Here is a 26063-nt window from a genome sequence, read left to right as displayed (position 1 = left end):
TGAACCTTATTTACAGTGTAGATTTAGGTCCTAAGTGTTGGTGTCTGCAGAGCCACAGGTTTGAAGAACAAATAAAAGGTCAAATAGTAGTCATTAATGGTTCAAGAAATGACACAGGTAATCTTGGAGCAGATATTAGGCTACTAAGTATAATGGTCATGGTAAACCAGGGCCTTCAATTTTTTTGGGGGGGGAGGTCTTTTCAGTTCACCAATGTATTAGAATTTTTATATACTAAAGGGGGCACTGTATTCAATCATGGGTCTGATAAGAAAATAATACAATGGTAGGAGGCCTTCTTTAGATTTTGTGGCTATCCTCTTAGAAATAAACTGGGTCATACAGAAGGATTTCCTGATTATGGTAGAAACATGATTTAATGACAACTATCCACGCAAGTACCCAGGTCTCCTCTCAAAGGCGGAGTCTGGTTCGTCCTGCACTCTACACCCTCTTCAGGCTGGCAGGGCATATCCAAGGCATGAACAGACTGATTTCACAGGAATTCAGCTCTGAAAAGAAAAACAGATGAATGGAGTGGTTTAAGGGCAATTCTAATACAGTTTTGAAATAAATTTGTGGTTGGCCTTAAAAGGCACTTATCCAATCCTTGTAAAACACTAAACAGTGTTCCACTTCTAGGAAAGGACAGAGCACACAGATTCTGCAAGCCCATCAAGAGTCTTCAAAGTCATGAATTTCACAGTTTCTGAACTACACAGTTAAAATGGGGGATGGGCAACATTGTCAATCATGAAGTTCCAGTCTCAAGGAGGACAGAGTCTTCAGAGTGGGTAAAGATGCAGAACCCCTTTAAGAATCTGCCGGAGCAGCCAGTGCTACACCCATAGTTCTACCTTCCAAAATGTGATGTGCAAGAATACCAGAAATATGCACTGTGACTGCTGCATAACAAACATCAAACAGGTGCCAAAGATAAAGATCCACTTGCAAGTTGGCCAAATGAGGTGGCGTAGGGATTCTCTTGTCCCAAATGAAGGACCTCTTCTACATAATAGAACAAATCTAATTAAACAGAAGTCTTCCTCCTCTTAGAGATGCCATATGACAGGTCTCCTGGCAGCAAGGGAAGGAATCTAGGTGAGTAGGTAGGCACCAAGATGCAACTCACTGTCACCCTAAGCAAAGGTGACGTCCTTCGCATGTGCTGGAATGGTCTTCTGGAGGCTTCACCCTTCTCAGTTATCTAGGAGAAGCATGGTTTTGCCTAGGGTCTTTCTTCAGTGAGTTTGGCAGTGATGTCTGGAACTGGAAGAGAAAAAAATGCACAACAATAACTTCTATACCATGGGAAACCATGTGTGCTCCACAAACTCCCTCTTGCCATGCTGTTTTAAGCAATAAAGAGGAGGAAGAGCTTTTCATACGTAGTAAATTGGTTCATATTCAGGACAATTCATTTATCGATCTTGACAAAACAAAATTCCAGGAACTGCAGTTTAGGGAATCTGACAGTGCATCCACTATCCTCAATCTAAACAGTTGGTGGGTGTAGCCCATGACTGTGGTCCACTGCCAGTCATGCATCACTTTCATACACAAGGAGCATAAGAATGTACTGCCTTACTTGTTCATACACAAGGGATGGATATGAAACTAGACCAGGCGGAGATCTAGTCAAGGCTTTTGGGGCAAGATAAAGTGTTCACATCTCCCACGGGATTGTGTAAGCTGTACCTCGGGAGTTCAAGTCACTTGCACCATTGAAATGCTAGGTGATCTCCTCATTCTGCTAATGAAGCATCCATTGTTAGAACCTATGATCGATTCTGCTGCATGAATGGAAGCCCCACAGACAGAGGGATGTGCAAGAACCACCACTTTAAACTTAAAGATAAGAACATGTCTCACTAGAGGACAGCATTCGGATTCTGCAGGCATCACCATCCACCACATCACCAGTATCCTCAGGCATGCAGCTTGAAAGCCTAAAAATGATAGCTGCCATCAGGCCCAAAAGGCAAAAGAGGATCCAACCAAAGTCCCTCTACTTCATACTACATTCTCACGAAAAAAATACACCAAGGCTATCACCTCCTGGACCCCTCTATCCAGCAAAGACTGCTCAGCATTCTCTGATTAATGTACTCAGTGAGAAAGGCACAGAACGAACATTTCCCAGCTTATGGAGATATCGAGGATCTGTACATACAGAAGTACTGAAGCAAAGAATGCAACTAGACAAATCTCTTGAAGAGGCCATTAGAAGTCAGTGGATCAAGGAAGGGGAATACATGAAGTTCCTTCTGCAAGGCCTCCCCATGATGGCTACTACTATGGCAAGCACTATGGAAGCAAACGGGAGACCTGAAGCACTCTACTTTAAAAGCGATGCTCACTCAGAACAAACGGAAGTCATTTTATGAAGACCACAGATACTTAGATGGCAAAAAGCATGTATTAAGACCAGAGACACAACCCATGTGTATGTGCAGCAGTAAAGTAATGATCATTTAAGGGAGACAACACCTGGAATTTCATCTACTGGATGAGCTTGCTCTAGCTGCAAAACTCCACAATAGGAAAGAAGCTCCCAGTCCTATTTGGAACACAGGAGAGGCAGGAGTAGAACCTTTCCCTTTTCTTTGAAGGAGGGACAGCTTCTATAGCCCCTATGAGGATCTCAGACTGGCTCAGCCCCAACAGCTCAACAGAAGTAGCTTACTGAAAGGTATCTTTCTGGGAGATGACCTAAAAGCCTTAAGATGTGGCCCCATCTGTGCACAAGTCTAATTTACCCAGCCTCTCCAGGGTGGGGGTAAACTTAGAACTGTGGAACTGTTCTCAGCATGTAAAGGTTTTGCTTTCAGTGTGTTTTATGCCTGTCTGCCAGTTAGCACAGACGATTAAAAGCTTTGAGCTGTTAAGCTGCTTCCTGTGGTACAAGGGTTGATTTCATTTGCTTTTATTTGCCCAGTGTGTGACCTTAAGCAAGTTACTTAACCAGAAAGTGCTTTGGGGCAAATGGGAAAGGCTACTCAGTGGTCAGCATGAGTAACAATCATCTATGAACAGGCCCAACATTGTCCAGTGACAACTGCTGACTCACCCCTCTGTGATGGATTAACCAGCAAAGTAGGGAGGTGGGTCACGATAATCTCTTGCTTGGTGACCTCCATCTTGTTTCTTCCTTCAGAACTGAATAAGTTTGGGAGAAAGAAAGGGCCAAGAACAGCACAATTAACACCCTCTAACAGTAGTCACTGCCTGATGGCTCCTTGACTAAAATGAGATTAGATTAAAACTCATAAGTGTAATTAAAAATACTGACATTTCGAACAAAAAAAATCAACATGAAGTAAAACTAAATCACTAAAAAAGCAGAAAGCCCACTGCACACTCCTACTTTTTATTAAGCTGGAGATTACTGTATCTCAGGGAAAGGAGAAATCCCCAAGACACCACAATCTTGACCTTTCAGTACAAGATATGAGACTACATTATGGCGTCAAACACCAATATCTCACAATCAAGTTTGATACCCATGTCTAACTCCTCTTCTGAAGATCTTAAACCAGAGCCTGAGAAACCTGCCTAAAATGGTCCTCCCCCAGAAGAGGGCATCAAGAATGGTTTGACTGAGCTTATCATTAAGCTCACCTTCCTGTGCAGGCACAATCATGGGGATGCTGCCTCTCACTATAGCATCAGTTTAGTCTAAATTACAGCAGCCTTGTAAAACCTTCTGCAGATGCTCTTTGCACATCTTTTGGATTCAAAGTCATGGATATCTGTCAGCTTTATTCAGGGCCTCATGTGCCAGACAGGGCTAGATCCTGGAGAACTAAGACAAACAGATGAAGGCTCTTGACCCCAACAGACACAACACCCTGCTGTTCACCTGAGCCTTCAATTCCTAATCAGTCTACAAGGTGGAAACATGATGTCATTTGTGGGACTCCACTGGACAAGAGAGCTCAAGTATGTCTGTCCTATGATACTTGGTAAGGCTGTCTCTCAATGGTGGCATGTAAAGGACATCAGCATACTACTGGAGCAGAACCTAAATGCTTTCATAATATTAACATAGCATTCTGGAAGTCAGGTACCACAGTAACGATGAAGCAAGGGTCCTTTTCCTTATGACTCATATAGCGTCAAATATTCTGGGGAGAAGGCAACTAAGCCATGTTCCAGTTCACAGAAGACTACCAACTCGAAGCTCACTCCAAAAGTGGAAGCAATTTGGGGTAAAAATCAATGACCATCACACTTAGAAATCAATGATTTTTTTCCTCTAATTCCATTTTCCAAGGCACTAGTGGTGAGGCAAAGCAAATCCCCATGTAGCAAGGCTTCAGAGAAAGCAACATGCTCATGAAATTGAAAGGAACTGTGTGTGTAATGAGTGAATGCTGGAGAACGCGTGCTCGCATGCGTGTGCATACATAGGGCTCAACAAAGCTCCATTACACAGGAATATAACTCTTCTGATGACAGCACTGTCTGTGAAAGTCTGCTGCAGGTCTGGCACCATCATTACTCTATTTCTTTAAACAGCATTCTCAACAGATGTCAAAAAAGGAACACAGTACAATATTACGCTTGTGAGTCCTGCAGGCCAAGGATGACCAACAGAAGTTTCCTTAAACTTGGCTCTCAACACCTGTATTACCCTTAGGGTATAAATTCCTGGAGAGAAGACACCTCAATCCTGCAAATAACCAGCAAGCCTACACAGGGAAAATGAGTGAATGCTTCATGCGCCCAGGCAGGAATGAATATGCAGTACCAAACTGACTAAGTAACCACACGACTACTACAAATTCCGAAGATATGGTAGTTCGAATTTTAGCGTTTTATATGTTATTTAAGTAATTAAGTGTAATCTAACATTATTAATTGCAGGTTGATTAAGTTTTTGATTGTTTATTAAGCTGGGTATTTATACTAGAAAATTGTTGTGGTAGTTGTTCTGAAGAAGTCTTTAACACCAAGACGAAACCTAGGTTAACAATACGTGTGTCATGTTTTTTGTGATTCTTGTGGAACAATACGTGTGTATCGTGTTTTTTGTGAATCTTGTGGAGAATAAAGTGACATTTATCGTATCCTTACCTTCATGGGGAACTGTATTTGACTACTGGATTTACGTGGTTCCTGTGGTGAATTTAGTGGATATTTACCTTCAAAACATTTTCCTTCATTGAAACTTGGTTTGGTTTGTTGGTTCTCGCATTTGAACTACCATATCTTCGGAATTTGTAGTAGTCGTGTGGTTACTTAGTCAGTTTGGTACTGTGCATTATACGGAGAAATGGAACCCCGTTCGGATGTTATGGACCTGCTGAATCAAATCAATATGCAGTTAAATGAGCATACGGAGCAGATAAAAAACTTGATAGAAAAGCAACAAGTTATGGCGGTTGCATCAAATCCGATATTCGGAAGTTTGGGTATACCTTTGACACAATCTACCCCACCCGGAATTCATCCTGTTGTTAATGTGGAAGAGGCGAATGCCGAAATTCCGTGTAGCAATAAATCAACTAACAAGAATATTTCTAGCGGTAATACCAAACCGGACAAAATGCAATGGAAAAGTAACAATTTTAGTTTTCATCATGAAATTATTAATAGTGGTTCTTATCGATCATTAAATATTTAATTAACCGAGAGATTAAAGAATTTTGACAAAACATTGTTTCAAATGAAAAAATTACAACTGGAAAATAATTATTTATCAAGAAATATAGAATTGGGGTTGGTTCCACGGGGCTTAAGATTGTGGAGATACCCTAATGGCATTTCCGGTAACCAAGAAATGATTAATGAAGTTCATCAGCTATTTGACAAAATGGGATTGGAACTCTTGAAAATTATGATTAAATTTAATGACAGTTATAGTAAAGCTCATGACTGAATTGGAAAATGAAAATGATTTAATTTTAAGTGACTTGAACTTTGATCATTACCTAACTAATTATAAAAATATCTTGACAAGTGTGAATAATGGTATACATGATATGTTTGTGAGAAAGTCCAATAAAATCAAGAGAGACATAGAAGAATATCATGTTCAAAAAGTTTACCCGTTGTCGAAGGGTCACCATGGTAACAATAGAAGGCGTGTGAATAGCCAGGAAGTGACATCACCAATAAACGTACCGCAACATGTTTCTGAAGAAATCCCTTTAGAAGAAGGCCCAAGACGATCGGAGAGGCTACGCAACCGGGGCGAAGGTTGGCAACGTCACAGAAGAGAGGAGAATGGGAGATATCAGGAGCAAGGAGCCCGTCCCAAAAGATGGGACAATCAGTTGAAACAACAGGGTACTTTTGTGGGGAAATGGAACTAAGGAGTGAGCAATTTGAGCGGATGCCCTCCAATGCTGGTGGAGGTATTTTTAAATTAAATGGTAGTGGTTTGTCAGCAGTTATAGTGAACGACGACATTCCCGGAGTTAATTTGAACAAGGGAAATTCAACATCCATTGTAAGTACTGTTACCACGTTTGATATTATGAATACTGTGTTGCATGCACAGACATTATATTCTGATACTTCTATTAAAGAGAGAAGAATAAATGCAATTACTAATAGTGAGTTGTTAAACAATTTAAGTATATATAGTGTCTTAGAAAATGAAGACATTAATGAAAAGTATATTAACAATGGCTGCAATAACACGGTTGTGGACAAATTTTTTTTCAGATGAAACAGAAGCAAATGAAATTTTAAATTTAACAGCTTTGATTAACATTTTGCAGGAAGACTCAAATATACCAATAAAATGCTTTGAACCTACAATTATAGTTAATAAACATGGTGATTTTAAATTATATAATTATACAAGTAAATGTTTTGATATTAAGCATGCAGATCTATTATCAAAAGGGTTTACATTTGTACCCGCAACAAATGGAAGTGTGGTGGATGTACTAATAGATTTAAAATTACTTACTCATAAAAAGAATATTAAGATGTGGTTTTCTGATAACAAGAATTATGAGATGAAAAAATAATATTAAAGATTTTGAAAGATCAAGTAAATTTAATCCCCCACCCAATAGTACTGTGGCCTTATTTGAAAAAGCTTGCGAGTTACAGATAAGAGAATATTTCAGAGATGGGTCTAAAAAGAAAAACAATAACAATAATAATAATAATTATAATTATATAAATTGTAATAATAGAAATGAAAGAAATAATTATGGTAATTTAACCCAGGATGAAAATCAACTTATGTCAGCTCATTAAAGATAACACTATTCGTTATATGAGGCCTGATAAGGGCAATGGAGTAGTGATAATGGATAGGAATGACTATTTTAATTCTATGCTTCAAATGTTAACTGAAGATATGTATGAGGAGGTGACTTTGAATCAAATTTATATAGCTTTTTCTAAAATTGATTTAATGACAGAAGATTTGTTATTACAGGGCCAGATTAATTAAATTGATTTTAGTTACTTGAAAAATGAGTTGCCAGTGATTAGTAATATATTTGGAATTCCTAAAATTCATAAAGGGTTAGAGAATGTGACTTTTATGCCCATAGTGGATGCAAAAAGAAGCAAAACGTACTTCATGAGTAAATATTTAGATTTTCATTTACAAAAGGGTCTGAAAAAGTTTGATATCACCAAGGATTCTTGGCACTTCTTACACAAACTTAATTGTGTCAGCATTACCAATACTACATTGTTTCTTACCACAGATGTAGTGAATTTATATTCAGTTATCCCCAATAATATAGGCTTAGAAAAGTCAACTTCTAAAAACGGGTATTTATCAACAGGATGAAATTAACGTCTATGTTTCACTTATGGAAGTTGTACTGACCAATACATTTTTTATTCTTTGAAGGGGGTTATTATAAGCAGTTAACAGGGGTAGCAATGGGTGCAGCTTGTGCCCCTAGTTATGCTAATTATATTATGTCATACTGGGAACAAAATTATGCATTTGAAAGTGAATTTTTCTCAGATATATTACATTACACACGGTTCCTGGATGATATTTTTATTATATGGAAGGGTGGTGTTAAGAAAATGCTAGAATTCATGGAATATATTAATAATACTATAGAATTTTTAAAGTTCACCTTTAATTACAACGAACATGAAATATCCAATTGGGATGTTTCCTTAAAGTTTGACAAGATAAAAGGTGTCTTGTCTTCAAAGATTTTCAGGAAGGCCACTTTTTCGAATGCATATCTGGATTATTCCAGCTGGCACCCTTTCCATCAAAAGAAAGCTATTGTAAAGGGGCAGATGGTTAGAGCGGCCAGGACGGTTAATATAATGGAAGAATTTGACAAAGAATTGAGTGTTATTTCGGATATGTTTATTAAAAGAGGTTATCCTATTACTTTAGTTAACAGTATTAAGAATGAAGTCATTGTAAAGAGAAATAATGGTATTTACCAGCCCCTATTAAAGTCAGATGTAGGTACCACTAACGTGGTTAGTAGGTATAACAACATATATTTGGGTGAGGGTAGTCAAAATAGAGAGAGTAAAAAAGATTCCTTATTTTTCATAACTACATATACTTATGATACAGAATTTATTACTAATACTATTCAGAATAATTGGGAAATGTTAAAATTAGATGTAAATGTTAGTAGGAAATTGAAGGAGTTACCTATGAATGTATATAGAAAGGCAAGATCATTTAAAAACCTATTAGAGAGAAGTACATATGTAAATAGTAGTCGTACATCATGCAGACCCAATGGGAATTTTAAATGTGGGAGATGTAGCCTTTGTGCTTATATCCTAACCACTAAAAATAAAATGTTGGTGAAGAATGAAATATTGTTTTTTAAGGGGCATTTTAATTGTTATTCCAAAAATGTAGTGTATATGGCCAAATGTAATGTATGTTCAGCATTCTATATAGGTAAAACCTGCAGGGCCCTTAGAGATAGGATAGGTGAACACCTTCTTGATATTAGGCATCAAAAGAATACAAATGCTCTTTTCAGGCATATTAAACAATATCCGGGCCATAGTTTTAAATTTATTATTATTCAACAAATAAAAAAGGACTTACAAGGGTATATCTTGGACATTCATTTGGACGTATGTGAAATGATGTGGCAATTAAAATTTGATGCCACTAGATTTCCCGGTTTAAATGATAACATTAGCATGGCCCCTTTATTAAAGCTTAGGTTCATCAATAGTTAGATAGTTTTATTATAAATGTATTATTATATTTTTATATATATTTTTAATATATCCACCAGGGACATATAAACACGAATATTATATATATTTAAAGAAAAATACTATTATAACATTATATAAATAATTTATTAAAACAATTGGTTTTTAATGTTTAGAGTGTTTTATATTTGTATATACTTATTTTGAGTTAATTTTAGCGTTTTATATGTTAAGTAATTAAGTGTAATCTAACATTATTAATTGCAGGTTGATTAAGTTTTTGATTGGTAATTAAGCTGGGTATTTATACTAGAAAATTGTTGTGGTAGTTGTTCTGAAGAAGTCTTTAACACCAAGACGAAACCTAGGTTAACAATACGTGTGTCGTGTTTTTTGTGATTCTTGTGGAACAATACGTGTGTATCATGTTTTTTGTGAATCTTGTAGAGAATAAAGTGACATTTATCGTATCCTTACCTTCATGGGGAACTGTATTTGACTATTGGATTTACGTGATTCCTGTGGTGAATTTAGTGGATATTTACCTTCAAAACATTTTCCTTCATTGAAACTTGGTTTGGTTTGTTGGTTCTCGCATTCGAACTACCATATCTTCGGAATTTGTAGGAATGAATATGCAACGGTCTGCTCAGTCATATAAGAGGTGGTACAAACACCCAGGCACCCCTGTGGTTCCTATCTATGTGCTTCTCATTGAAGCACAAGATTTCCTACTCACAGGAGGAATGTAACAGATGTCTAGGATCCCGCTCCCACATTTTCGCTCACAGCTTCAGCAATTTCCTAAATTTCAGTGAGGACCTTCCTGTTTGGGTACTTCTAACAGCCACCCATTCAATGATCTGAAGTAGACAAACTTTGTCCCTTCTCCATCTTCAGGTGGTTAGGTGAAAGAATCCATTACTGCAGTGCTTAACATCACGCAGCAGACAGTGTACTGAAGTATAACTGACTTGTGATCTGGTAATCACATGAACACCTGGAAGGTTTCAGTGTTTTAAACATGAATGTAGGAACTTTTCTCATACACACAATTAAAATCAAGAGCTGAAATATGCAAAAAAAAAAACGTACATGGAGCTAAATATATTCTTACAGCCTGACGTATGAAACCAGTATGAAATGACGAAAGACACTCATCCCTCAGCAAGGGAGTTGGAGCTGGGGATAGCGAAGAGAAATCCCAATAGCTGCTCACAAAAGAATTCAAAAGACAGACTATGTTTATTTGTACTTGGTGAGTGGCAAAGCAGATGGATAATGAAGCAATGCGTGTGCAATTTACACAGGAAGGACTGCTGACAGAATATGAGTAGAGGGGAAAAATAGTGCACAATATAAACAGCATAGTTTCCATATACAAGATGGCCAATATTTACTACTAGTTAACACAGAAGAAACTTTTTATGAACATCTACGATATTCTCCCTTGGACTTGATATCAAAATAGTGCAGTACAGTAAAATCACCTGTGGTAATTCATAGACATGAAGATAATGCAGGAGACAAAACATTAAGCAGAATGTGCATTCACAGCTCTTTTCTGACAAAAGTTACAGCCACTGTTACCCTAACAAAGAATGATTCACAAAGTACATTCACCCTTATGATAACCTACATAATAGAGAATGCAAGGTCTCTTCATATGAACACAATACTTACTATATGATCAGATTTCACTTAAATGTAGTTTGTTAGACATAAATGTAGCATTCTCTGCACAGGCCAAGAAATGCAGCCATAATAAACAGACATATCTTCAGGTTACATTTTACATGCAGTTTTAATAGAAATAAATGCTTCACTGAAGGATACAAATGAGCTTAGAGAAACAGCCTTTAGGTAATAATGAAATGTGCTAACTGAATGTTCAATACATGAAGTATAAAGAGATCTTGTTTAGATGGTACGAAGCTTAGGGACCACGGTTAAAGAGGCGTGTGGAACCTGCAGAAAATTTACAGGGTGTTCGTATTATTTAGGACATACTTCAGACACAGAAGTCAGTAAGTTAGTTTAGACTGATGCACAGTCATAGCAAGGCAGTCCACAGAAGTTCAGTATAGCAACTTGAGACTGAGTGCAGAAGGAATAAAGAATTTATGGTTAGTTTGAGTGCAGAAGCTACTGACATTGTAATTCAGTCTATTTCAATTTATCAGCACTGTTATTTGAAACAGTAAGACTTGATTCAGTTACTGTTGACATCAACCTCTACTGTACGCTGCTACTAGATAATAAACCAGGAACTGATAAATAAAGGAGAGACTGGGACTTGTTCAGCAAAGTTCTGAGTAATCAAAAGATAAAGACTTTCTTCCAGTTATTCCCAGTTTACTCCAATATTCCACAGAACTTTCAGCTGTTACACTTACCTTGTCTTCAGTGCTTGTATTATATCAATGTCTTCATTGGAAGCATGCATCTGTTCGAGATGTTTAATGATGTAGTCACAGTGTTTAAAATGAAGAGTCATCCCCATTTCTACACACTAACAAAAAAAAAAAAACACTGCATCATCTAACTTTATCAAGATTGCCCATAGTACTAGATAAACTTTTACACATATGAAAATACATGTGTGGGTATGTATACATAACACACACAGACAGAAAAACAAAAACCTTTGAACAATGCACTTGTGAGCTTTATTCTGGGTACATCAGAAGGAACACACTAAGATTGCAGGGTAAAATACAATTACTGAAAAGGCAGAGGGACTGATGCTCACAAAGGGGAAACTGGCTAGGCTAAAAATGGTCTACAAGGCCAGCTCGCTTAGTATTCACTTATAAACAAAATAAATGTATATGAAATGAGTGATAGGCCTCCTCCCTCCCTCAGTTTATGGGCTAGAGGAAAAAGAATGAACAAGTTTAGGGACACAAAGAAAATCACCTTCTAAAGAGAAACTATCAAGATGCAGGAAACTAAGTCAAGAAATGGTTGAAAAAAAGACCCCCCCAACACCTGCAGCTCTGAATCTTAACTATTACTTTGCAAAAGCAGAAGAACTATGAAAAAGGATGGACAGTCAAGCCTCCTGCACATGAAGTCCAAGTCTTCCACAGGGGAGATAATCTTCAAAAGATGATGAAGCAGCACTTCCAAAAGAATTTACTGACCAAGCTAAAGCGGACTTCAGACCTGTTCTCACTGACAATGGGCAGATGTCTGCCCAGAAATCCTTATGGAAAAGCTAAACCCTGAGCAGACAGGCATCAAAGTGCCAATGACCGATACCTGCCCATCTAGGGTGACAACATACTGCATTACATACATCTAGACTAAAAACAGTTTCTATATTGATGTATGGACAGGAAAAGCTTCCTAAGCAGGTCTGACTCCCAATTTCATAACCTTATTTAACAAGCCAGCATGACTAACAGGGGAAAGTCTTTGAGCGGACACTGAGGCTGAGCTGGCAAATAATGAGGGATATCCCTGAACAAGACCAGAAGAATGTGTGTGAGAGTTGCCTTACCACCCTAGAACAAACACAAATCCATACCCTACTGGGCCACAAAGAGGTGCCAAGAAATCTTCTCAGAGCTCTATATGAAATATGGAATCAGTGGGACTAAACAAAAAATATATGAATACACCAAGCCACAAAAGAACAAATATAGTCCCCACAACCCTCTCTGAATGACAGACTGCATTACTTTCATCTACAGCAATGACAGCTGCAGATAAACTGAAGTCCGAGAATACACAAAGATGCCATAAAAAACCCTCCTTTTTAAAGGGAGAGGGGAAATCAACCTGTGCCCCTTGATAGATAGATAAATAGATACAAATTGCTATCTTATAATTTGTTGTCCTGGTTAGTCCCATTAGACTAGATGCATCTTTTCCAGGGAGATCAGAGATGACTTTTACACCAATAGGGGAAATCTGGACAGGGCATTGGCTTACCTACTCCTTTCATTAGGTGCTGCGGGATCTTTTACAATCACCTGAGCTATTACCAGCTCAGGCAGATGGGGCCTCAGTTTAATGTCTCATCCGAAGGACAACACGCTCAGTAGTACAGCACCCACTTAAGCTACAATGCAGTGGCAGCAACTCATTATCCTGGTGTGGGAATACAACCCACAACCTTCTGCACCAAAGGAAGAGCGCCACCTACTGCACCACTGACACTGCTAACCATGTGCAGAACTGATACAGAAAGCCCCAAAAGAAGTGAGATGCCATGTCCAAAAAGACCAGACCACCTTACATCAGCTCCCAAGTGGTTAAAAATAGACAACTCCAAGGGGAGGAGTTACTGAACCAAAAAGGGAAGCTTAGCTGAGCCAGCATTCACGGAATGTGAACGATAAGGCTACAAAAGGGAAGGATAACGGATTAAGATAGAAGTTGTCCATAAAAATAGCCATGACACCTGGGAAGTTACAATACACTCCTCCTGAAAATGGATCAGTCTTTACTGCCCTTACAGCAACAGTCTGAGACGGTCCCAGAAGTTCTCCCATGACAGAACCATCTTACACTGGAAGAGAGAAGGCAGAAATAGGACAAGAAGATAGTGGAGAGGACTAATGGCATACTAATTCTGATACTGCTGACTTTCAAGGATTTTTCTCTAACAACTGTGAAGCAAGACAGACAGACCAGAAAAGTCTAAGCTGCAACCAGAGAATGACAGAAGCCATCCCTAGGAGTTTCCAACTGTCACAAAGGAGAGGTTGCCAGGGAATACTTGGCCTTGTTTTAAGGCAATGACAAGGTTACCTCTTCCTTTTAAAGACAAGACGATGTAGCTCCTCAACTAAAGACTGGGCCACTTTATTTTATGTACATCAACAGCAACTTGACAGGCCTGTCTAAAGAAAATGTAAGGAAGGATCCAAAATAAAACAGCTGAGCCCACTCTTTGAAAGACAGTAGCTTTAGCCATGCCACTCAGAACAGGCAAACATTTGAATCTGTGGCTCTAAGTAGAGCATCCATACAAGGCACACTACAAGTACAATGGGGCAGTAAAAAAGGGTCTGGAAAAAGATCCTCCAGGAGGTCTGTGAGCTTAGTCATCACAATTCTACTAAGATGGTCTGGCATTTGGATAAGTAAGACTTAGTACTTATGGACCAAGGTCCCAAACATAGCAGAAAACTATTGGCCTGCTACGCTATTACAAAGTTTCAGACTTCTCGTGCAGCAGGAAAGAGGACACTGGATTCTGGGGCCACTAGAATCCCACAAGGAGTAAAAACATCCCTGGGATGCTTAAAAAGGTGCTAAGAGTGCATTGGTATTTGTAATGTATGCTTTCCTAACTGCAATTGCAAGACTGACGCACAGAATAAATGGAGAACAGGCTTTTTATAAAATAAGCTTTTACAAAACAAATGCTGATATACCAAGAAAAAAGAAAATTGTTCATGCCGATAATATTAAGGACTGCTTTGCTAAATGCTTTAGTAAGTAAAGTCTGCATGGAAAGAACTGAAAACGTCTAGCAAATTGGCACAGCATATGCTTTGTTGCACCCAAACTGAAGCTGGTCAGATATGGATTAACACAAGCTTTGGATGCAAATGTATTGATTCCATAAAAATATGTCTTTAGTTAGCCCTGTGATGCATGCAGATCCTAGAGACTTGTGATACAGTCTACTTTTCTTTATTAAAGTACTAGAACCCTATACCTTCAACATGTCTTTTGACAACCAATTAGTAGTAAAGCCAGCCACATTAACAAGTGCCAAACTGTCCACCATAAAAAAATGACCAGCCTAGCCAGCATATACAATGGAACTCCAACCTGGTGATGCCCTACAACTTCAGACTGCAGATGTAAACTATACAAGCACCTTGAAATTGTATAAAGGCAGCATGACAGTGATCCGGAAATTGCTATTTATTTAGCTTTATTTACCTAGAAAGTCTGGCGGAGGGAAAAAAAATTTTCAGCAAAGCTGCACAAATAGTTGGCATGGGCTCTTTATAATCAAGAGTATTACAGCAACTGAAGGACAACACAAAAGCTTAATTTATGCATGTTAAAAATATAAAAGAAAACAACCATTTAAAAAGAAAAGAAAATTTATTTTTAGATGTGGACAGCACTGACAACTTCTATGAGTGAGTTAGTGATCTTAGATTTTTAGGAATGAAAGAAAGGATGAATATGAGTTGCACTGAGAGACAGAGAGAATGAAGCGAGTCTCCGTACTTGATTTGGCCGGTTAGAGTATGAAAGTGCGACAGACTAGATGAGGGACAGTAAAGAGAAGTAGCTACAATACAATAATTAAGACAAGAGTGCTCCTACATATGGAAAGCACACAAGGAAAGAAATAAGGGACAAGCTTGTCTGTATATTAGGCAATGGCTTGGATAGTGGGTGTATTAGTGACTGTTTGCTAACCTGGTGGTTCAAACCAAGAAATAAATTTGTGCATTAATTAATTAGCATTTGATTTCAGATTTGCAGTGGTTAGGGTTTGTGATTTGGCAAAAAAAAAAAAAAAAAAAAAAGACAGGTATGGAGTTCAATATTTTGACCACAGTTTCCAAACAGAGAAAGACACCATGAGAGCTGCAAGATGGAGTTACAACTGTAAGATGTTTATGAGGAATGTAAGATGCGAGAGGAGTAATACCAGTTAAAAAGTGAGGAAAGTAGGGACAGGGATTTGGGTGCTGTTTTGAGATGGTTACATTTCAGGAGGTTGTTGGGGGGGGGGGGTGCAGAATTCAGTTTAGCTAGATTCACATTCACTGCTACAGTGTTCTTAACAGATGGGATTCCCTGCCATGGAAGGCTGACATCCGGACAGTCTAGCAAAGCCTACCATTGCTTTAAGGTATACTGAATGTCACCCAAATGCTCATATGTGTAGGGCATAAAGGTGACATTCAGGAATACCATCTACAGATCATCTTTTCCGCCAGTCCTAACGTTTTTTTACCATTAGTCTGTTTGCCTACAATCATTTTTTGCCAGCTGCATGCATTTTTGTTCCACGGGTTAACACTATGCCTGTTTGCTGTATCCTAGCAAGTTGTAGATATGTGGCCCATTGGGATTTTTGCTTTTCTTGCCCTTTTTTTTGCTCTTTGGGGTTAATATCATCCAGGAAGGGTAAATGCCAGTGTAGGAGACAGATTTCCCCATAAAGACTGCCATAAGTGGCTTTTTTGCCTTGGAGATTATTGCTATCATACATCTTATTCAATTTGTCAGGTGTTACTCTCGAAAACCCTTTGCAGTAGGCTTTTTCCCCCCTTTCCTTGTATTTTGAGGACCAGCATCTTAAGCATCTCGCTAAAGACAGGATGGAAGGAATCTCCCACCCCGAGAGTCAGTCATTAAGGAAGAAGGTAAAAAAAGTATGACCAGAATCTTCCGCTGTCTATCCTCTTCCTGGTGTTTCTTCAGAGGGTTGTTATGAGCCAAGAGTCTCATCCGGCTGTGTCAGATTTCTCTGCCACGACCAGGTTGGACCCCGGAGAGGATCTGGCTGGCAGCACGTACAAAGAGGCTTTGCAGGCATCCATTTCAGATGTTCAGGGGGAACTACAGTTGATTTTTTCTGAGGGGCCAAGGAGAGTTCCTCAGATTATAGCTGGGGAAGAAATTCCTACTACAGTACTCAACTGTCACCCTGGGTCCAAGCCTTCTCAGTTTTATAAGGGAGACGTTCCCTTAAAAGAGAGAAAAAAAACTAAACATGAACCATGTAACCAAGCCCAACAGTGAAAGTGACACTGCAAGAAGAAAAAAAACGCTGCTCCAAAGCCACAAAACGGTATTTTAATAAACAAATATAAGCGTTTTTGCTTCCAGTGTTACAGAAACATCATCAGACAAACAGATACGCTATCTCACATCCGTTAAATACCATAAAAACATCACTTCCTTAAGGGATGAACCTCACTTCCTTGTGGGGATGGGGCCCAAGTGCAAGGCATGTTATTCAACATCTTGTGTAACATTTCACTTTCTAAAAAAGGTTGCACCAAAATGCAAGATATAAAGTTACAAAAGATTTTACCACCTTCATAAAATCCTATTGCATTTTGAATACTAAAAGCCAAAAAAAAATACGTGCAAACATAGAAGTCAATGCCAATAATAAAATTGCATCAGTTACTATATATACTAAAAAATGCATATCATTTCATAATAAAAATCAAACAATATCTGCTTTCAACTTTAAAACAGGTTTTCTCGATATGTACTCATTAAGCCCTGGAGGGCGTAGTGGCATTTAAAAGAACTTGTCAATACAGTTCCCTTTTCTCCACTAAGGTCTCCCAATCACCGCCTCTATCTAGTGCACCCACCTTTTCCAGAATAACAAATACAAATTTCTTATAACCAGGACACGTGGTGGAATGTTTACAAAGTGCATTACTTGTATTTTTGCTCTTAATAGCATAAAGATGCTGATAAATTCTCATACGTAAGGGGGCCATTAGTTTTGCCAATATAAAAAGCAGAACAAGTGGCACAAAAGCGGATATAAACAACCCCTATAGTTTTACAGTCATATTTACCCTTAACAGTAAGAAAAAATGGGCAACCTTGAACAAGGAAACTACTAACTTCCAGGATATACCTGCATTGTCGGTAGGCCCCACATTTTTTTCATTCCACACCCATTGGTGTGGCCGTTCATTTGCTGCTTGTTGGTTTCAAAATTACCCTTAAAGTTTTTGTTATTTTTATAAACAAATTTGTGTTTTGGACCCAAACTACGCACAAGTCCCAATGATCCAAGATCAGTTGCCCAGTGTTTCTTAATCGTGTCCTGTAATAAATAAATACCTGGATTGTATTCCAAAACAAATACTTGTGACAAGTTATGCCGATCATATAGAGTGTTAGTTCCTTGACCATCAAGATTAATAGGGTTGGTACCCACATCATTGTTGCATAAAAGGGGCTTATATCCAACATCCCTATTTTCTATAACAATGGTGTTGCTCAAAAAATCTTTGGGGTAACCTCTTTCAAGGAACATACCAACCAATTCTGCAACCTCTACTTTGAGCACTTCACCATCTGAAGCCAATTTACATAGCCTGATTAACTAACGTTTTACTAAATTTTTCTTTTGCCAGATCAGCTGCTGGCTAGAGAAATGCAAGTAGGCATCAGAAAAAGTTGGTATATGTATATATATATATATATATATATATATATATATATATATATATATAAATATATATGTATGTATGTATATATATATATATATATATATATATATATAAATATATATGTATGTATGTATATATATATATATATATATATATATATATATAAAGAGTCATATCTGAAATTCTCCAAGTTCTTGTAGAGAGTCGCATGCAAAAAAAATCTATTGAATTATTATGATGGTGATGAGTAAAAAAAATCAGTAGAGTGGTTAAGAAAGTCCATAAAATTTTCTAAGTCCTCCAAACTTCCTTTCCACAAAATACTAAACATGTTTCTTCTGCTCCTAGGGATCCTCAAAGCGAGTGGCAGGACTTTACTCAGGAGCAAAGCCTCCTCAGGGGGTTTTGGTTCTGGCTCCTCTTTGGTCCTCTATTCCCCTCAACAGGCCCAGAGAACAGGATTTTCCTGAGGAAGAATCAGATTCTGATGACAAATCCCTGACTTATTCGACTCAAATTCTTTCTCCTTTGGACTATGGTCAGAGGAGGAGGAATCTATTAGTCCTGTTCCTTTTGAGGAACACACACTCTAGGATGATGGAATTTTTTTTAAGTGGGATTGTGCTCAGGTCTCTGATATCCATAAGAGGTAAAATGAGTTGCTGCCGTTGAAATCTCCTAAACCTGTGACTATTCCTCTTGGCTGCTTTGCTGGATGCTTTTTTCAGTGCCTCCTCATGTGCCTGATTCTCTGCACCCTCCTCCCAAGAAGCCCAGTAGGTTTTATAGGATACCAGAGGATGGTTATTTTTTGTATAAATGTTCTGCTGATAAGCCATCTCAATTGCTTCCTTCACCCAAGTTGTTGCCTTCTGACAAGGATAGCAGAACCATCGAAAGTCTGGGTAAGAAGCTTTACACTTCTGCTGCCCTAGCTTTCAGGGCTATTAATTATCAGACCCATATGTCTATTGTATGCACTGGCTCTTCTTTCTCAGGCCTGTCAACTTCTTTCTGATTTTTCAGACGCTGGGGGTAAAACCTCTGTTCTTTCCTTGCTAGGGACTTCCTCTCAAGTAGTTCGTCATTTTCTCAAATGTAGTTATGATGCGGCAAATGCCTCTTTTAGGACTGCTGTTTTTGGTTTAGTGATGAGGAGGTATTCTTTACTTAGACTTCAACCTCTACCTGATGATATTAAGTCAAAGTTGATGGATGCTCCCCCTCTGGATCCTACACTTTTGTTTGGGAAAGCTGCTGCTGTTTTAAGTCCCTTCAGGATAAAGGTAAGGCCTTACAGGAGCCTAAACATGTGTGTTTCTCCTATGCCTAAATTTGAGAAAATTACCCCAAGCCAGTTTTTGTAGGCAATCTCGTCCTTCGACTAAAGGTAAAATGAGTGGCAAATGGGCTCCTCCTGCTAAGGCTACTCAGTTTTCAGGGATTCCCAACCCTTCCTTTCCTGACAAACTGGGTGCTGTATGACTATCCATCTCTTCCCAGCCACATTTCTCTCTCTCTCTTCTTATCTGATTTCAGCTCACTCAGGATTCTTTGGTTCTGTCCATTATTCATCAGGGGTACTTCATGGTGTTGTAATCCCGTCCTCTTTTTTTTCAGGCATTCCTCAGCCTCCTTGGGAACAACTTCCTCTTTCTCCCCAGAAGTTCTTCAAGACCTCTTATCATGGTAGTATTCAAAAGGTGCAAGTGTCCCACAGGGGCAAAAGGTCCTACTCTAGACTGTTTCTAGTGTCCAGAAAAGAGGGCACTTGGAGACCTATTCTAGACCTCTCATCCAAGCACCTTTCTTTTGGATGTTGGCCCTTCAGACTCTGCTTCCTCTCTTGCTCTCTCAGGCCCTCATGGTGTCTCTGGATCTCAAGGATGCTTATCTCCATATATTCAATCCATCTTGTTTTCAGGAAGTTTTTGCATTTCTCTGTTGCTTCCTTAGCTTTTTCAGTTCTCTGCTTTCCCTTTAGCCTATCTACTACCCCCAAAGGTATTCACCAAATGCCTTGCTTCTGTGATTGCTTTTTCCAGGCTTCTAGGAATCTAAATATTTTCTTACTTAGATGACCTGCTGATTCAGGTGTCCTCTCCATAGATCCTTCTGCACAATCTTCATATTGACGTTTCCTTTCTTCAGAGCCTGCGGTTCACAATAAATTTCAAAAAGTCTTCTCTGACTCCTCCTCAGGATCATGTTTTTCTGGGTTGCAGGATTCAGATTATGCCAATGCTTGCACCCCTGCCTCCTCCAAAGGCCTTAACTCTCATTTCTTTCACACACTTCTTCCTCTGGCTTCCATCACTGCCAGGGAGCTTCTGAGAGCTCTGGGTTTCACTGCATCCACCATTCAGATGTGCCCTCTGGCCAAATTACACACAAGAAGGTTTCAGTGGTGTCTGAAGTACATATGACTTCTGCATGCACATCCTCTAGACTTTGTAGTTCCTCTTCTTCCTTTTCTCAGACAGGAACTTCACTGGTGGATTCAGCAGTTGTCTCTGAATCCAGGGATCCCTTCTCACCCCCCCTTCCTTTTCAGGAATTGTTCACAGACACCTCAGACATGGGATGGGGGCAACATAGGGCTCCCTAAAGGCACAAGTACAGGGGATGTAGTCGCCTCATCAGCAGGAGCATGTCAATGTCAGAGATGAAAGCTCTTCAGCCCTTTTATCCTCTTTTCTCCCCAGGGACTCTTCAAAGTGTTCACAGACAATAACAACAGTGATGTGGTATAACAACAAACAGGGAGGAATGAGATCTTATCTGCTTTGCCGGTTAGCACTTCTGGTATGGGACCTTGCTGTCAAGTATCAAGTGACTCTTTAGGCAGCTTACATCCATTCCGGTCATAACACTGTGGCAGACATTCTGAGCAGGTCCTTAACTCAGTCCAGTGAATAGATGCTTCACAGGGCTGTATTTCTGGACATTATCCACCAGTGGGATACTCAAGTGGATTGTTTTGCCTCCACTCTTAAGACAACTTCCTCTGTTTTGTGCTAGAGTTCCAGGTCCCGTGGTGTGGAAGGTGGACGCCCTCTCATTTTCTTGGAACGGGGGGTTTCTTTATGCATTCCCTCCTCTTCCTCTTATTCTGAAAGCTCTGTTCAAGATTCAACAGGATGCTCCCAAAATATTGTTGGTGACTCCCTTTTGGCCACGACAGCACTGGTTCCCTCTACTTCTGCATGTAGCCAGGGGCAATCATCACAAGTTACTTCACAGGGTGGATCTACTCACACAAGGCAAGGGATCTCTCATCCATCCCCACCTGTCTACACTTCAACTGACACTGCAGGTGATAGGATTCTGATTCCTGATAGACACCTTTTTTCTGAGGACGTGCTGCAAGTCCTGCAGGAGGCTAGGAAACCTACTATTAGGAAATCACACTTGTCCAGATGGAAGAGGTGTTCAACTTGGTCTCTCCCTCATAACCTGGACCCACTTACTGTAGATGGTCCTTTGGTTCTCTTATTTGTGTGAGTTGCTCAATGCTGGTTTGGCCTATTCTTCTATTAAGGTCCACTTATCAGACATCTCTGCTTGTCAGACTTCTCCTCCCTTAGCCTCTAGATTTGAGGTTAAACAATTTCTTAATGGCATCCTTAATGCATTCCCTCTAGTACAGCTCTTGTGTGTATACCTTTAACTCCTAATGGGTGTGGCTTGCGCCTTTGAAAAGATGAAGTTATCACCTTACAGTTCTAACAAATACTCCCTGACAGAGGTCAAATATCAATAAAATTGTGTTTGCCATCATGTATGCTTCAAGATAAAATATTCTGATACCTTGCATGTAGCATGGTTTTGGAACTATTAATGCAAATATGAAGCAATATTTGATGCACAGAGGTGCAGTAGGAGGTAACCGCATAAACGACTGGAGGCAGACTTGGCTGTAACGAGTAAATATTAGACCTTCCAGGAAGCCTGTTACTACTCCCTGGGATCTTAATTTTGTTTTGGAGAAGTTGACTCAGGCTCCTTTTGAGCCTGCTGCTACAGCTTCCTTGCAACACTGTTCTTGGAAGACCGTTCTCTTGTTAGGTCTTACTACTGCCAGATGGGTGCCTGAGTTGCAAGCTATTATGGCTTTTCCTCCTTTTTTGATCTTTCCTGAGGACAGGATTTCCTTGCGCACTAATCCTTCTATGCGAGAGGTGGTTAATGAGCTATTGCTTAAATCAGTCTATTAATCTGCCTACTTTTCCGCTGTATGCAATCTGACTGAGTGCGCTGCATACTTTTGTATGTATATAGACAACAGAGGGTGTATCTGGAAAAGACTAATGCTATTAAAAAATATGATCAGTTTGTTTCTTTTCATCCTAGATCTCTGGGACTAACTGTATCCAAGCAAACTATTTCTTCTTGGATGTCTAAGGTTATTCCCTTTTGTTGCACTTTTCATGGCAAGAGCTTTCCTTCTTCAGTTAAGGCTCAATCTACTAGGGTTGTGGCTTCTTTGGGTGCTTTTTTTCAATGGCTTAGATACTAATTCTATTCTTGAGGCAGCTACCTGGACTTCTGTGTATACCTTTACCAAGCACTACAAGTTGGATGGTATCTCTAGAGCTAAGGCTGATTTTGCTAGTGCCATTCTTTGTTTTTTTAGGGGACTCTTCTACTCCTTCTTTGCAAGTTTCCTCTTGAGTTTTGGCACTCTTCCATCTGTTAAGAGTACTGGAGCAGTGAATGTAAGGACACAGTACAGCTGTGTAAAATATTGCCATAATGGTGGCTGTATCTGCCTTCACTGCTGCAGTATTTGCTCCCTCCCTCCATCCCTCTAGTCCTTTGCCTTCTTGGATGTACAGGTTATCGCTTGGGTTCCTTGGACTGGTGTTCCTATTGAGACAATCAGCTCTGTAGATAGTACACCTGAATGCTACCTTTATGCCCTAAGCAAGGAACGTTTCGGTGACATTCGGCATACCTTAAAGTAATGGCAGGCTTTGGCAGACTGGTCAGACGTTTGGCTTCCAAGGCAGGGAATTCCATCGGTTAAGAATACTGCAGAAGTGAAGGCAAAGACATCTACCGTTACAGTAAGATTTTATGTAACTGTACTTTCTGTGCAGTGCTGATTTTTATTTGGTAAACTGGCAGCAAAATTTGCTACATTACTGTGGCATTAACCTAGCTTTGCAAATGAGGATACAGGGAGCAAAGGACAATGTAGAGAGGAGGAAGTGGAAAACAGTGCCAGTAGATTTTGTTGTGGCTGGTCAGTTAGGTATGTTTTAGCTCTGTGTAGAAGACAGAACGTCTGGTCTCTCTATTAGTCACTTGTTGGATGTGTGTATCAAATTTTAGGTATTCATCTATAATGTCTCAAAGTAGTTAAGTGGAGTGGATTAACTGAATAAAAAAGGGTGGCACAGTGGTGCAGAGGGCAGCACTATCGCCTCACAGCAAGAAGTTCTCTGGTTCGATTCTCTGTTGGGAGTGCCTTCTGTGCAAAGTTTGCATGTCCTCTCTACGTTCCCATGGGTTTCTCTGGGTGCTCCGGTTTCCTCCCAAATTCCAAAGACGTCTCTGGAGCATTTCTCCCCTGGCCTCCACTGAAAATGGGATCTATCCCAATCGGACTTTCCTGGTAAACAAATGTTAAAGAATAAATAAAATGTGGGTTTCCTCCGGGTGCTCAGGTTTCCTCCCACATTACAGAGACACGCAATAGGTGGGTTGGACACTCTAAACTGACCACAGGTGTGAGTGTGCATGCCTGTGTGGTACAAAAGAACAAACACAGCAGGGCTAGCCACCCAGCGGTGTGAACCTTGGCTCTCGTTGTCACTGATGAAGTGACACCCAACCCTATGTGTAAAAATGGAAAAAGGGGTTGTGGATAGCTGGATGGACGAACTCAATGATGGTGCCCAATGAATGATTTGATATAGGTGGATGGGGTCTTGGAGGGTGTTGTCTACAAGAAGCAAAAATCAATGCACCCAACAGTACCCAAAGTCTCTCTCTGTTTAAAAATAGCATGGGATGTAGGTAGCCTGAAATATAAATATGTTCGTATTACATTCCAGAAACAGTGACGTAATTTCTTTCTACAATAACTTTTACTGTTCTACAGAACCATATGAAACTGTATCACATGACCTGACAAGACTTATGATGGCTTCAACCTACCTGATGCATTCAGTTATTACAGACTTTGTTCATTACTTCCCCATTTCTACACCATAAAACAAGTTCTACATAACTCAGTTAAATGATGCAACAGCACCTTCAAACAGATGCTTCTAATTTGTCTCTGCAAAAATCCTGCTTGTACAGACATTTTGGCCTTCAAAGATTTTCTCTGCCCAGCACAGAAAAAGAACCTATGTGATGCTGCACAAAGACTGGCTTGCATGGTTTCATATAAAAGTAGTAAGATCATCAACAAAAGTTTACTTTCACAGGTTTTCATAACATGTGAAGGAATATTGTTCCTTGTATTGTATTGAGTATTGTTGAGACTTCCGGAACCACATCATCTTCTGTCCCTTTTGGTTCCTAGAGAAGGACCTCTGGGGAGTCGAGACGTGGACTCCGACGGCAGACAACGTCTTCCCGTCTTTCTCGCTCTGGACCAACGTGTAGCGTACGGTCTTGCCAAATAGTGAAGAACCGTCAAACGGGGCATTAGCGAAGGACGCCTTGAAGGGATCAGCAAAATCGCAATGGCGGAGCCATGCATGCTGTCATAAGACAATGCCCGCTCCACTCGCTCTAGCGGCGCCGTCCATAGCTTGGGAGAGGAGCTGCAAAGAGGTGTTCGTAATGGATTTGAGAGTGGCCATTCGGGTTGAGAGTGGCCATTCGGGTTGAGAATACCTTCTTATCCTCGGCCGACATGGACTCTGGGGGCGACCCGGCGTATTCTTTGATGAGATCCTGCTGGAGTCATATCACGTGTGCCATATAATTCAGCGACCTTACAGAGAAGGTGGCTGAAGCAAACATCCGCTTCCCCAGGCGGTCCATCTTCCGAGACTCCTTGTCTGGAGGATGGATCGAGGAACTCTCCTGGGCTAGTTCCTTTCTGGTGGCGGCCGCCACCAACATGGCATCTACAGCAGCACCCTTGCTCCAACACGTCCTATCAGAAGGGGGGCTGAGGATTTTATCTGGTCTCTTTGGAATGGGCTCCACAGTGTCCGGTTCCTTCCATGCCCTGGTAGTAATAAGGTCTACCAGGGGGTCGGCGGGAGGGGACACCCAAGAGGTAGATGGGCCTGCGTCAAATTCCTCCAGAAACACAAGACTCATCAGAGGAAGGTTTTTGGGCTGACCAACCCCCTCTAATTCGAAGCATTTCCATGATGTCTCCGAAGGAGACGTCTTCGGGAGGTGACCATGGGGAACCTTCCCCTTTCTCTAATTCTGTGTCTTCTGTCATGGACTCAGGTGAGTCTAAGTGCCTCCTTTTGCAGTTACGTTTGTGAGGAACCTCCTCGGGGGGGGCTGTCCGAAGAGGCCTCATCAACCACATTCTGTTCCTCCAAGAGAACTATCTGGGATGCAGGAGCAGGCTGTCCCTGGGGCCGGGTGATGGAAGGTAGGCCCGTTTGAGAGGGAGTGCAGGGTGGAATCGTAGCAGGAACCTGGGGCCTCGAATCCTTCGACAATACCCTCTCCACGCCATCGAACGCCGAAGGAGAACTCTCTCTCTGGGATCAGAGAGCAGCCCCCTCGGATCCGGTGTGTGGATCGGAGCCGGTGCCAAAGCAATCCGATCCGAAGGGCCAGTATGCTCAGACCGAG

The 26063-nt window shown here is 40.2% G+C and overlaps 1 protein-coding gene across 1 annotated transcript in view; it reads right to left on the bottom strand.

Annotated features, from left to right (window-relative positions):
• TOPAZ1 (testis and ovary specific TOPAZ 1) overlaps nt 1–26063 on the bottom strand; it is a 1272938-nt gene that overhangs the window by 758147 nt on the left and 488728 nt on the right. Inside the window, exon 10 of the mRNA XM_044060400.1 lies at nt 11538–11653. Coding sequence (XP_043916335.1) covers nt 11538–11653 — 116 coding nt within the window. The remainder of the gene's footprint in view (nt 1–11537; nt 11654–26063) is intronic.

Source organism: Protopterus annectens, chromosome 2.part0 (genome assembly GCF_019279795.1).
Source record: "Protopterus annectens isolate FY-2018-M chromosome 2.part0, PAN1.0, whole genome shotgun sequence".
Classification (NCBI taxonomy): domain Eukaryota; kingdom Metazoa; phylum Chordata; order Ceratodontiformes; family Protopteridae; genus Protopterus; species Protopterus annectens.
The sequence above is the reverse complement of the archived record's forward strand: the minus strand, read 5'-3'. Positions and strand labels throughout refer to the sequence as shown.